Genomic DNA, 12,961 nt, shown 5'->3' with positions numbered 1-12,961 from the left:
CCCAAACAAGCTCTATGAGTTCGTAATGAAAGTTTAACAATATGATTTAGTATGATATTTTCTAAATAAATTTTATTTTTGACAATATGTGAATGCAAAAGTCGAACTTGAGTTTGATATACAACCAACACACGAGATTAAGCTAATAACAAAAATTGAGAAAATATTCCCTTTTGGCAAATAAACTAAAAAAAAAAAAAAAGGTACATTTTAACATTAAGCATGTAAACTTGGAAAAACTTGAAGGATAAGTTAGACGTCCACGTAATCGGTTGGGTCCCACATGTACACGTCCACAATTAGCAAAACACAGCCCTAACCCTAGCCTGAAACTTTCACCATCTTCGTCTTCTTCCTCTTCACAACCCTAATTTCAATCCACTTCTCACATTCTCAGCACAAAAACATGCTTCTCTAATTCTTCCTTCACACGTATTTGACCTCCACAGATGCGAAGCTATGTCTCTGGAAGCTTCGCTAGAACGACGAAAGCAGCCCCAAGCTCCCGGGACTGGCAATGGAAATGGCGTCGTCCCACCCCCCGCACAGTCTTTCTCAACCCACAGGCTTCGTCTCCAACCCAAGGAAGATCACAAGTCGGAGAGCTATGAAGACCTCCAATTAGAATTCAGTCCGGTCCTCTTCAGCATGCTGGAAAGGCACTTGCCTCCGAGCATGCTCAATGTGGCACGCGACCTTAAGCTTCAGTACATGAGGGACATTCTACTCCGATATGCTCCCGAGGGTGAACGCAACCGAGTAAGCGTTTTAAATTGTTTCTCTCTATATCTGTGATGAATTTCAATACTTGTTTGCTTGGTTGCCTGGTGAATGGAGGAAGAGGAAGAGAAGATGGTGTGTTTTTTTTTTTTTTTTAATAAAAAAATTGTTTTATAGGTCGAAATGCAATGTTTAGCAAACGCCGGATGATCTTATGAGTTGTTTGCCGGACGTCGTTTGTAGGATAAGGATTAAGATTTTTAGTTCCATTGTTATGCGATGGTGGATCAGAAGGCGGGAACATAGTTATTTGAATATGTAGACTTTTCACTTGGCTGATGGAAGCTACAACCGCATGTTAGTTAAATTTATCAGTAGAATGGGTAATTAGACTTTTATGTTAATATGTCAAGCAAAAAATGAGGGTAGTATTTAACAAATTTTCTCCTCTGCCAGTGAGGGGATGATCTTGACTTTTTAAGCAAATTTGATGAAAGCAAGGGGGAGGTGTCAATGGTTCTTCCTTATTACTCGTTCAGAATTCTTTCTTTTGGTCTTGAGCGATTATAATTGGAGGCTTTGCATTCAAGTAGCAGTCTGGGAAGTCAAGGTCTACTCCTGTATATTGTTTCTATATTTGATTACTTCCATGTTTCTTTGAAGAATTTCCAGAACAGTGGATTAAATTTTATATAGACAAAAAAGGAGAAAGTATGTAAAGTATGAAGAAAGATAAATTCAAAAGCCTCAATAGAGCTTACAAATGGGAGCCTTAGTTAGATGAATAGTAGTAGGGGAATCATTGCTAGAAGTGAAGTAGTGAACTTCAGTTGGATCTGCGTCCTGAAAGATGTATTTAGCTTCCATACATTCTATCATTTCTTTCAAGCTAAAAGTTTCAAACCCGAGCTTTAGAAATACTGAAAAAATCTTGACATGCATTGTGACCAAGCATTGCCTGGAGAACTTGGTGAATGAATTCCACAAGGTTTTTTTTGTGAAACATCCCAGCTAATGACAAAATGCTTGACTTGTCAAGTTTTACAAAGAGTTTATGATCCAATATTTTTTAGTTACAACTCCTATAGTAAAAAGCATGGTTTAAAATTTACCAAAACATCGTACTTTTTCTTAGGTATACAAATAATAGGAAATATGTAATGATTTTCAAAGATAATTTATTTTTTTAAAAAAATATTTTCCTTCTAAAGTATAGAATGGGTAATACGAAATATATATCAAGTGTGTATTTCTTTCTTCTTTTATTTTATCATGAAAACTGGCCACAAGATAAAAAAAGATGAACAAAAACAAATATTGTTACCCGTTTTTGTTATTTTTTCTAGATAAGTATCATAATCAACAATATTAATCTGTATCATGACAAACAACGTACCATGTCCACTTTTGCTCTTTCATGGTTTAAATTTTATGGCCTTTTAACTCATATAATTTCAACTCTATTTTCCCAATTGGAATACCTTTTTGCTACTTCCATCACTTGTTGCCAGGATCTTCCTTTTTTTTCTTTTTGGTTAATCTCTTACCATATGTGAAATTGTTTCTATTTAAAATAACTCTACTAATTCAATATTTTAAGTATAAGAAACAAAACTTTCATTGAGATCCAATAACAAGAAACAGGAAAGACTGCAATTACAAGTACATCAGAGGCATGAAAATACCCATAGGGAACTTTTTAGCTTGGTCACTAGTTAAACTCCCACGTCCTAACCAACTATTCTGTCTTAGCTCCAGATGCTGTTTTCTTTGGGTGCCTAATTTCTGGTACAGTTGCATACCGGCAAGCTGATTTCACTTAGGCACATGCCTAATCTAGCACTGACACTTTAGTTTCGCTAGCATGTCTGTGTCGGACACTTATTAGTTCTTTTAGCTTATTTTGTCAGTCAGAAAGGTGATGTGAACTACATGTGCTTGGTGGTTAGCCAAGAGAATCACCTTTGAAGAGGCCTTCAAATAGGTGTCAATCTGTTGCTAATTTGTTCAATGTTGCGTTCCAATCACCTTTTTGTTACCTTCTTGATGCTTTTTGTGCCCAAGAAAAGTAAGTTCCTGATTTTTTTTCTTGAGTGCATTCAATTGAAATACTCTGTTTTCATTCATTATCTCTTCATAATAGCAAAGAGCAAAAAAGTAGCTTTCCAAATAAAGACATCTCTGTGCCTAATAATGCATAGCTTATCGCATTTGATTTTAAAATCTTAGTCTTTGAAGTTGTGTTGTTGAAAAAGAATATTAATGCTCTATGTTAACTTAACTACCATGGGTTGGCGATCTAAATGGCAAGCTGTAAATTTTGTTGTCCTTATGGTCATGAGTGCAGACCTTAGTAGTTATGCAAGTTGAATATAAAATATTCTAAATTCTCTTCTCTGAGCCTAATATTGTAAGTTTAGATAGTTATATTATAACATTATTGAGGTGTGTAAATTGGTCTAAATTGTTATTATCGTTTTTATTGAAAGAAATCCCCAACTTTAATTCACTTTGTGTTCTAGATGTAATTTACCTTGTAAAATTTACAAAAATGATTGTATATGAATTTTGTACTCGATGCATCTCTCATCTTCAGGCAAGCAAGAAGCTTGTTTTCTTAAATTACATTTTGAGTTTAATAACATTACCGGCTTATGCATGAGAAATTTAACAGTTGAATACAAGGGCTTATAATGGCTGCCTTTTATAAATATATTATCTGGAAACATTCTAATATATTATGTGCCTCGCTCTTTCATTGTTGCACCTCGTTTTGATGCTTCAGAGCTTTTTTTTTTTTTTTTTTTTTTTTTTTTTTTTAACATGGTTTGTGTTGTGCTTATATAAATATTGGCATTGAAATAGCCGAGTGATCAAGTGTCCTTCCAGTTGGTTTGTCACTAGATGGTTTATCATTCTTTCCGTGATTATATCCAATTTCAACAGTTTCTTGAAGCCAGTGGCCATTTAACAGTGCTTCGAAGAAGTTCTATCAATAATTAACTATTTTTCAAGAATGGCTTATCTATCCTATCTCTTTCCAGTGATTAATGTAGTTACCCATCATGATCCATGATACCTTTAGCCATTTGCTTCTAGAAATATACATCCATGCTGGGTGCAAAGCAAAACATGTAATATTGTGCTTATCACATTACATGATTTAATATGAAGATTCAATGTGCAAAGAAATGAATGCTAGCTTATTTGTCTTCCCGAACTTGTTTGGCCGTATGCCTTCTGTGATATGCTTTTTAATGGGTATAAAGATTTTCTCTTCATATTATAGCTAGTTTTGAACTCCAAAAGAAAAAAAAATGGTAGCCAATTTTAAAATTGTAAGCTGTTCGGTGATGTGATTGTTGATTATTTATGTATATTCTTTTTTCTTTTTCTTGTGACTCCTACCATGTGTTTGCCTCATTATTGAAATTTGAGGAACATGAAACTTTAAGTTAAAAAAGGAAGGGGAAAAAAGAAAAAAGAAAGAGAGAGAAAAATGAAACTATGGACGTGGATGAAATAGAAATGCATGAAGTTCTACTTGACTTCTCCTACCCTATATCACATTAAATTAATAAAAAGGAAAAGAAAAATATTTTAGATTAAAGTTAATTTAATTATTTAATTATTTTTTTTAAAAAATAATTATTTAATTATTTCATTAACCAATGGAAGTTAGGATGTTTCTACGTATTTTCTTCTACCAAATGCTGCTTTTCTCATCTGAAATATTCTGTTACCCACAATTTCATGTATTTGAATTATCAGGTTCAGAGGCATAGAGAATACCGACAAAAGATTATATCAAACTATCAGGTAAATGCAAGTCTTAGCTGTATGCAACTGAGTTAGCCATGCTTAGACTGGTGCAAGAATTTATGGAGTCCTGTCTTATATGCTTCAAAGTCATCTAATGACATAAATTTTACATCATAAATTGGAATCTTTGACTTCTTTGTATTTTCAAGGACCATATTCCATGGTTTGTCCTAATGGTACTGGGTTTGGATGGAAGTTGAAAAAGAAGTCAAAGTCCTTGAAGGCAATGTCGTTCTAAGTAAAAAAGAAAAAACAAAACTAGCAATTGTCTCTCTGAGATCTTGATATACTTTTTGACTCTTTATCTTTATAAAATTTACAGAAGTAAAGATGTGATCTTGATATTTTGTAATGAATCTAAGTGTACATTTTCCCGATTCCATGGATAGTTACTTACAGTACTTTCATATTATGTTCCCTAAGTTGCTATCCTACTCTTTGCAGCCATTACACAGGGAGCTTTACAGCATGCATGCTGCAAACTTCTTTGTCCCCTCGTTTCTCAAAGCTATCAATGAGAATTCGGAGGAGAGCTTTAGACGCATCATGTCTGAACCCTCTCCAGGAATTTATAAATTTGAAATGCTTCAACCACAATTTTGTGAAAAGCTGTTATCTGAGGTATCATAATTTAAATTTTGTTAACTTGTTTTTTTTTTAACTTCCCTGAGATTTGGTTTCTGTGTAATACTATTCTCCTTTTTTAGGTGGAAAGCTTTGAAAGATGGGTTCACGAGACGAAATTCAGAATCATGCGACCAAACACAATGAACAAATATGGTGCTGTTCTCGATGACTTTGGTTTAGAGACCATGCTTGATAAGTTGATGGATGATTTTATACGTCCTATATCAAGAGGTAATACATTTGAGTGGATTACTCCTTCAAAGTTGTTTTCATGTAGAATGCGAGAGCCATTATTTTTCTCATGTTTTTGTTTTTGGTGTTGTGTAGTTTTCTTTCCAGAAGTTGGAGGAGCCACACTGGACTCCCATCATGGTTTTGTTGTAGAATATGGAATCGATAGAGATGTGGAACTTGGTAGGTTTTAATACGAACTACTTCATTTTCTTGCTCTCTCCTATCAATCCTTTTCTTTTTAACGTTCTCATTAGGAAGAAAACCCCCCCTTTCTTATGAATGCTTTTGTTAAATATGACATTGTTAAAAACGTATGGAACATGGTTGTGCTTCCAGTTACTTTTTCTCCACTCACCAATCTCTTGCTTCTAAAGTTTTATATAATTTACTTTTATCAGGAAACTCATAAATATTCGCAGGGACCCTTTTTTTGTTTTTGTAACTTGCATATATAGTATATCGATACATTAATGCATCTTTAATATGCTCCAATTTATAGGTATCAATGTCAGTAAACCTCCCTTCCTCTCCAGGAAGAAAGCTTTCCATGCAAATAAGCATTTGGTTGAGATTTTTTTTTTCCTTTGGGTGTGTGTGTGTGTGTGTGTGTTAAGTTATACCTTCTATCCTTATGCTTTTATGTGTGTCTATTTCATCCTTGTACTTTTTGGAAGTTTTAATTTCATTCCTGTAATTCATTTATTCCAAAAGTTCTTATTGTTAACTAATGGTGTCAAATTTAATGGAAAACTAATGAAGCATTGATGTAGTGCTATGTGTTACTTGAAACTGGACTGTATATGACATTGAGGCTGTCTACTCTGTTTTCAACTACAATTGACAACAAATATTGAAACTTTTAAGAAGTATAAGGACAAAGTTGATACAAATGTGAAACTACAGGGAGGAAGAGGATGGTGTAATAATTTAACCTACTTCTGTATTAACTTTTAGTTCTTCACATTTTTCTTTATAGACATACATTTATTGAAAGTGGAGATTCTGTAAATGAATAGCATGCGATTAAACTTTAAAAGTTCAACCATAATCTGTTCTCTCTTTGCTTGCTGCTCAAGATTGTTTGTTCTGTAATTTAATGTTTGGTCCTTTCGATTCGGTTTCCTATTTATTTTTGTCTGTAGTTATTGCAATCTGTAAATTGTGACGTCTGTTTTCTTGTTCTGTTACTTTCTGTTTTATATTCATCTGTTGACATTCAAGCTATAAGTCAATTTTATTTGAAAATGATTTTACTGTAGGTTTTCATGTGGATGATTCGGAAGTCACATTGAATGTTTGCTTGGGTAAACAATTTTCTGGTGGTGAACTGTTCTTTCGTGGCATCCGGTGTGACAAACATGTTAATACAGAGACCCAATCAGAGGTATGATAATCTCAAGGACACCTTACACCCTTATTTTTGTATTTCCTGTTCATTCCTCTGTATTTCAAGCCTGCTTTGTCAGATCCAAAAGTTTTGTGATTGTGAATCTTTAGATTTTCTTTAGATTCTGCATACATAGCTTAGCTGCTGTTGAATCTGGATATTTGTTCATTAAAATTAACCATTAATATAAAAGATGAGCTATTGGGATAACTAATATGTTCTTCTATAAGAATATTAATATGAGAAGTCTGGACATTTAGGCCTTGGGAACATGAAAGCCAGAGTATTTTCTATTTTTACCCGACAATGCAAGTGTGACTATACATTACAAGAGCAATGAGTAATCTTTCTTAGTAGTGCTCTATGGTGGGTGAAATTTACGGGAACGGTTTCTGTATTAGGAAATCTTTGACTATCTCCATGTTCCTGGGCATGCGGTTCTTCATCGTGGTCGTCATCGGCATGGTGCTAGAGCTACAACATCTGGGCGTCGGGTCAACTTACTTTTGTGGTGCAGAAGGTATTTTCTCCTTACTTTTGTGGCGTCGGGTCAACTTACTTTTGGGCGTCGGGTCAACTCACATTTACTTAGTGATTGCCCTATTCCAAGTAAGAGTAAATTGATGTGATATTTTGTTCAACAACGTAGGCCCTGAATGGCAGAAAGTGATAGTAATCTTGTCGGATATATTTATTTCACATTGCACTTCTACATGCCATCCAGCGTTCGGGCTGATGCTAAGCACAAAAGTTCTTATCATTAAGAATTAGCTTACATTGGATGAATTGGGTTATTCGTATACACACTTGCACATACACTATATATATATTGACCGGAGACGAATTCGATTACCGTATACTAAGTTTTCTGTTATATCAATATATTATTTAGTAAAGCCTGATTCTGAGTACTAAATAAATGCTCATGTGACTGGTTGAGGTTTCATGCATTTTTCAGCCAGCTGAAGGCAGTTAATGCTTGCCCATTAAATTTCTTTGACCTATATTGTGATCCATTCTCTTTTTGTTGGTTGGCTTTAAGGTATGTTTGGGAGTACTTGTTTTCTTAGTGAAAGCATTTATAGTAAAAACATTTTTAATTATAATTAAGTTAGTAAAAAGTGTTTAATAACAAATGATGTTAAGGGTTGGTTTTATATATCCTTGAAAGTGCTTCGGTGCTTCCTAGTCAAGTAGTTCAGCCAAGAGCAGCCAAGAACACTAAACCAGTGGAATTCTTTCTCACAAAGCACTTTAAAATGCTTAAGGTGCTTTTGACTTTGTCTAAAATGCATTTTTTTTGTTACGTACATGGTTTTGAGTGGGAAACGCAGTCATATATGTACACAGTACAACATATTGTGCTCATCGCTTTTCGTGCTTTCCTCACTATCGTTTCTCTTTTTGGCAAAATCTTGTTATAGTTCTGTGTTTAGAGAGTTGAAGAAATACCAGAAAGATTTCTCCAGCTGGTGTGGAGAATGCCAACGTGAGAAAAGAGAAAGGCAACTCCTATCGATCGATGCAACGAAGCAGGTAGGATTCTATCTAACAAAGTTCGAGTACTATCAAGTCTTTTCCTCAAATTCAATCTGGTCTATATCTCATGTCTCCAGGAGTTACTTAGAAGGGAAGTAAAATCTCCTCCTTGAGCAGCCTACAAGGTGAAAAACTATGGTTGAGGAGCTGTAAATTTAACCAAATATGAAGATGATGTTCATCAGATTTGAAGTCTCTTCTGTCTTAAAGCTTTCGCCATGTGCAGGTAATGAGTGATGTCCTGTATTATTTCGTGCTGCATTACATTTTGCAGGTGTAGCTGTACATTTGAAATGTTGTTGATAGGTGAAATTATTATTATAGCTGTCAGAAAAATTTAACCAATTAGAAACCTGTTTGTGCCGAATTGGAGTGAATTAACATGTATTCTTAGCTTATGATACTTCCCATACGTCGAATTGAATATTCTGTTCATAGTGCAGCAATTTATTACACTGCCCATCAAGTCAGGGACGGCAATGAGATTGGATTAATGTGGCGAAACAAATTTTGGTATTGAGTTTTTTTCGTTGGAGAGCGTTTTAGTTACCCTTTTTTAGCAATGCCACATAAGTTCGTGTACAACTTTTTGAATGTTTGATAACATCTTTGGTTACTTGATTTTGATTCCGATTGCCACCATGATTGTTGCTTGTTGTCGTTGTCGTTCTCTTTCCATTTTATCTTCATTGTTGCTATCTTTCTCTCTCTCGATCTCACAATAAAGTCGAGAAAAATCTCTAAAGTTATATCGATATTTGGACCATGGAGTAATTTTAAGTGTAATTTTGTGTGTTATTTTGGGGATTTAAATATGTGGGGAGGTAAAGATCTTCCTTGATATAAAAATTAGGACTGATAAGCAACTGCCTTTTTGCAGGTGTTTTTGAAATTTCTTTTCGAAAGTTTTGATTGTATAGCTTTTAAACATTTACTTGTTATTACGCTCGTTTGACACTAGGGGTGCAAGGAAGAATCGAAAATTGAAAAATCTGTTGAAATCGATTTTGACTGCTTGTCGGTTTAGGTTGAACTGCTCAGTTGGGGCGTTTTGGGTAAAAAAAAAAAAAGGAAAAAAAGAAAACTTGAAATTCTCGGTCGGGTTCGGTTAGGCAAAAATTAGAATCCGAGTTGGTCGGTAGTATAAATATAAAAATGGTTGATTCTAACATCAAAGAATCCATTGGTCATTTTGGTGAGGAAGCGCCCAAATAGCCTCCAGACTGCAACTTTGATTATGAGGATTGCAACGTTTTAGTTTTACGAAAAAAAAAGGGTGCATACAAATATGTGGATCGGCCCATACCTATGCTACATGTCATTGGTGAACCGAGAATCGAATATACAAAATTGTTGGTCTAAGTGGTTGGTTGACTCGGTTTTCAATAAACTCTGTCTGTTTCGGTTTCCAAATTTCCATAAATTGATTCTGCTTCAATTTTTTTTTTTTTTTTTTTTACTACAAAATACACAAATATGAGGGGATTAAGTGGAGATTTTGTACGGATGATTCATTCTCAATCTTCTAAATGATTAATGATCTGCTCTTAAAAACAAAAGAAATTTAACCTTATGCTCACATCAAAGTGCAATACTATGTTATATAACACTATTGTATTGGAGATGATCATGTTTATTGTAACCCTAATATGATGATCATGTCTATTGCAGTCTTCATTATTTCACAATTTGATATGCTTTCCCCATAAATCTTGCGGGGGCGTGGAGGCTACAATAGATATAATCATTTCTAATGTCGGTACTGTATAAAATGCGGTATTGTACTTTGATTTTAGTATAAAATTAAATTTCATTTGTTTTTTAGGGGCAGGTCGCTAATTATTTAGGGGATTGAGAATGAATCATCTGTATTTAGATTTCATTCGTTTTTTAGGGACAAGTCGTTAATCATTTAGGGGGTTAAGAATGAATCATTTTTATTAAAAATTTCTGTTAGGCATGTTTGTATTTATGGAGGTCAAAATGAACTATTTGGTTAATATTTTGAAGATTGATTTTAATCAAATAATAAAATTATTATTAATGATAGTAAGTAATTTGAGAAGTTTTAATAACTTCTTAAAGCATTGTTAGATGAAAATTGTGCCCAACGGGTTCTTTTAAGATGCAGTTTTCGAGTGTTCGAATTTATTAATTTTAGTTTGCTGTTCTTTTGGGTACATTTTTTACTAAATGATTAAAATCTCTAAAACAACCTTTCACGATTCACTCTTCTATGCTTCATTATTCATATTAATTAGTTACATATTTTTATTATGTTTATTACGTTCTGATTTTATTAATTAAGGTATTTATATGCGACGTAATTTCCCCCTTTGCATGATCTTTTAATATGAAAATTGCTCAAAATGACCCAAAACTAAATTTTTTTTATACAAATGACATTTTTTTTCAAAACTTTTTTTAATTTACCTTTTGATGGGTGAAATTGTCATTTTACCCTTATATTATCAACCCATCAAATACTACAAATGATATAAGTTTAAATTTTGCCAAGATGCTTTAACATTTTACTCAATTTATAAGTATGGTTGGAATGAACACAAAAAACTGTAAGAAAAAGAGTGGTCATTTTGCTAAAACAAAGTTGTACCAACGAAGATATGACCAGAACAAAATTGCAAAGCGAGAGGCATACACGATCGCAGACCCCAAGCTTACCGATCACATAGCTCTCTCTATGCGTTTTAGCTAAATTACCACTTATTTACATACATTTTTTGTGTTCTTTCCAAGTGTACTTATAAATTGAACAAAATGTTAAAACATCTTAACTTTTAAATATCGTCACAATTTAAATTTAGATCATTCCAACTTTGGAGTCTTAAAAGTCGAAGATCATTTAAATTTTTGTTTGAATTATGAAGTATGTTTAAAAATAACATTAAAAAAACATATGAAACTGTACGGTCATTTAGTAAAAATGAAATTGTATCGAGAAAGCTAGGATATATCATATTGTGGTATTGGATGTTTTTGTAATATAGGAGCAAAAGGATAATTTCTCCCCTCAGAAATATTTAAAAAAAAAGAAATCTTTCAAGAAAGATAATATTTGCATAAAAGTTTTTGACTATGGGTTATACAACAACATAGTAGAAGTGAGGTAAATGACCTTTGAGGACATTTTGATAATTTTAAAAATTATACAAATTAGAGAAAGATTACCATTAAACACTCCTAAATCATTTTTCTAAAAGTTGGTTTCAAGTATTTATCCTAAACTAATTTATTCCATAAATTCATTTTTTTAAAAGCTATTTTGAGTAGTTGTCAAACACTCCAAATTTTTTCAAAATTAAACACTTAAAATATCAAACCAAAGACAAACACATCCTAAACCTAAGTGACGTTCTATAAAGGCGAGTCTTGCGATGTTAGAATGCTCATGAATAAATAACTTCTTTTCATTGGTCTATTCGACAAACAATGTGATTTCAAACTTTTGAAATTGAAACATGATGTCAACCTTTTTTAAGAACCAAGTAGAAAGTCAATTATTTTCTAATTAAGCATGTTGGTTCAACTCCTAATCACAACCTTAGTGTTATTGACTACCTACATTGGATCCAACTTTATTAACTACAAAAAATCTTAATGAGATTAGCTTTGCAAATCCATCTAAATCTTTCCATGCCAATATTTTTACTCAATCTTTCTAAGATTTTTCTGTCTCCTTATTATAATCAAGTTTTGATGATAACTATAATGCATTTATATAATTATTTAATCATGGTACATCACTTTGTGAATGAATGTGTACATTAATTCAAGGAAAAGAATAAAAAAAGAATGAATACGAATCATAGTTTGGATCTTATGTTGTACAAATCAATAGTACTCGCACAAGCAAAAAAAAATCTTTTTTGATTTATTTTCACGCCGCTTTAAACAAAGAAAAAAAAAAAAAGAAAAGAGAAGAAAAAGAAAGAAAAAACTTATTTTTACTTTACCAAATACTACTATTCTTACCAAAGTGAGCTTGGCTCAATGTTGTTGGCATAACCTTCGTTCCTAAAGATTGAAGGTTCAATCCCCCATTCCAAAGTACTTGTTATAAAAAAAAAGTACTACTATTCTTAATCAATGTTTAATGTCAATATCTTAATTTTATGAAATGTCAATAAAAATATTGATAAGCGGTATAAATATTTCTGAAAAAGATATAAAAACATAAAAGGGAGGTCAAGAATTTGAATTCACACTCTCACATGTAGTTGAACTAAAAAAACAAAAAAGCTTCATAGGCTCAAATATATTTAATATTTTCAACTCAAGCTATAAAGAATTAAGAGTGCCCTTTTAGTAACCATTTGGTTTTTGTTTTTAAAATTAAATCTATAGATTCTCATTCCACCTCCCAAATTTCTTCTTTTGTTATTTATTTTACCAATGGTCTAAAAAATCAAACTAAATTTTGAAAACTAACTTGCAATTTTGTCAATTTTATTTTTCACTATTTCAAATTCTTTTCTTAGCTGAATTTTAAATTTTGGTTAAGTTTATTTATTATTTAATTAGGGTAATTGTTTTAAATGGTAAAACTGCTGAAAATATTTTTAAGTATAGTAAAATGTCACTATCTGTTAGTGATAGACTGCGATAGACCGT

The 12,961-nt window shown here is 32.7% G+C and overlaps 1 protein-coding gene across 3 annotated transcripts; it reads left to right on the top strand.

Moving 5' to 3' along the window:
- Positions 1-280: 280 nt before the first annotated feature.
- Positions 281-8,954, top strand: LOC120067975 (2-oxoglutarate and iron-dependent oxygenase domain-containing protein CP2-like). Of its 3 annotated transcripts, none has more exons than XR_005479059.2 (10): positions 327-759; positions 4,492-4,539; positions 4,987-5,163; positions 5,250-5,400; positions 5,497-5,583; positions 6,663-6,787; positions 7,192-7,310; positions 8,215-8,326; positions 8,407-8,555; positions 8,773-8,954. XR_005479059.2 is itself a non-coding variant. In XM_039019633.2 (9 exons), exons 1-9 carry the CDS (start codon positions 460-462, stop codon positions 8,440-8,442), a joined length of 1,155 nt encoding a protein of 384 aa, XP_038875561.1. In that variant the 5' UTR covers positions 281-459; the 3' UTR covers positions 8,443-8,837. The 3 variants fall into 3 exon arrangements, 1 of the variants encoding a protein (XP_038875561.1); XR_005479060.2 differs by having other exon boundaries at positions 8,768-8,954; XM_039019633.2 differs by having other exon boundaries at positions 281-759; positions 8,407-8,837.
- Positions 8,955-12,961: the final 4,007 nt, after the last annotated feature.

The sequence above is a fragment of the Benincasa hispida genome, chromosome 12, assembly GCF_027475165.1.
Source record: "Benincasa hispida cultivar pf3 chromosome 12, pf3_genome.v1.1, whole genome shotgun sequence".
Classification (NCBI taxonomy): domain Eukaryota; kingdom Viridiplantae; phylum Streptophyta; class Magnoliopsida; order Cucurbitales; family Cucurbitaceae; genus Benincasa; species Benincasa hispida.
The sequence above is the reverse complement of the archived record's forward strand: the minus strand, read 5'-3'. Positions and strand labels throughout refer to the sequence as shown.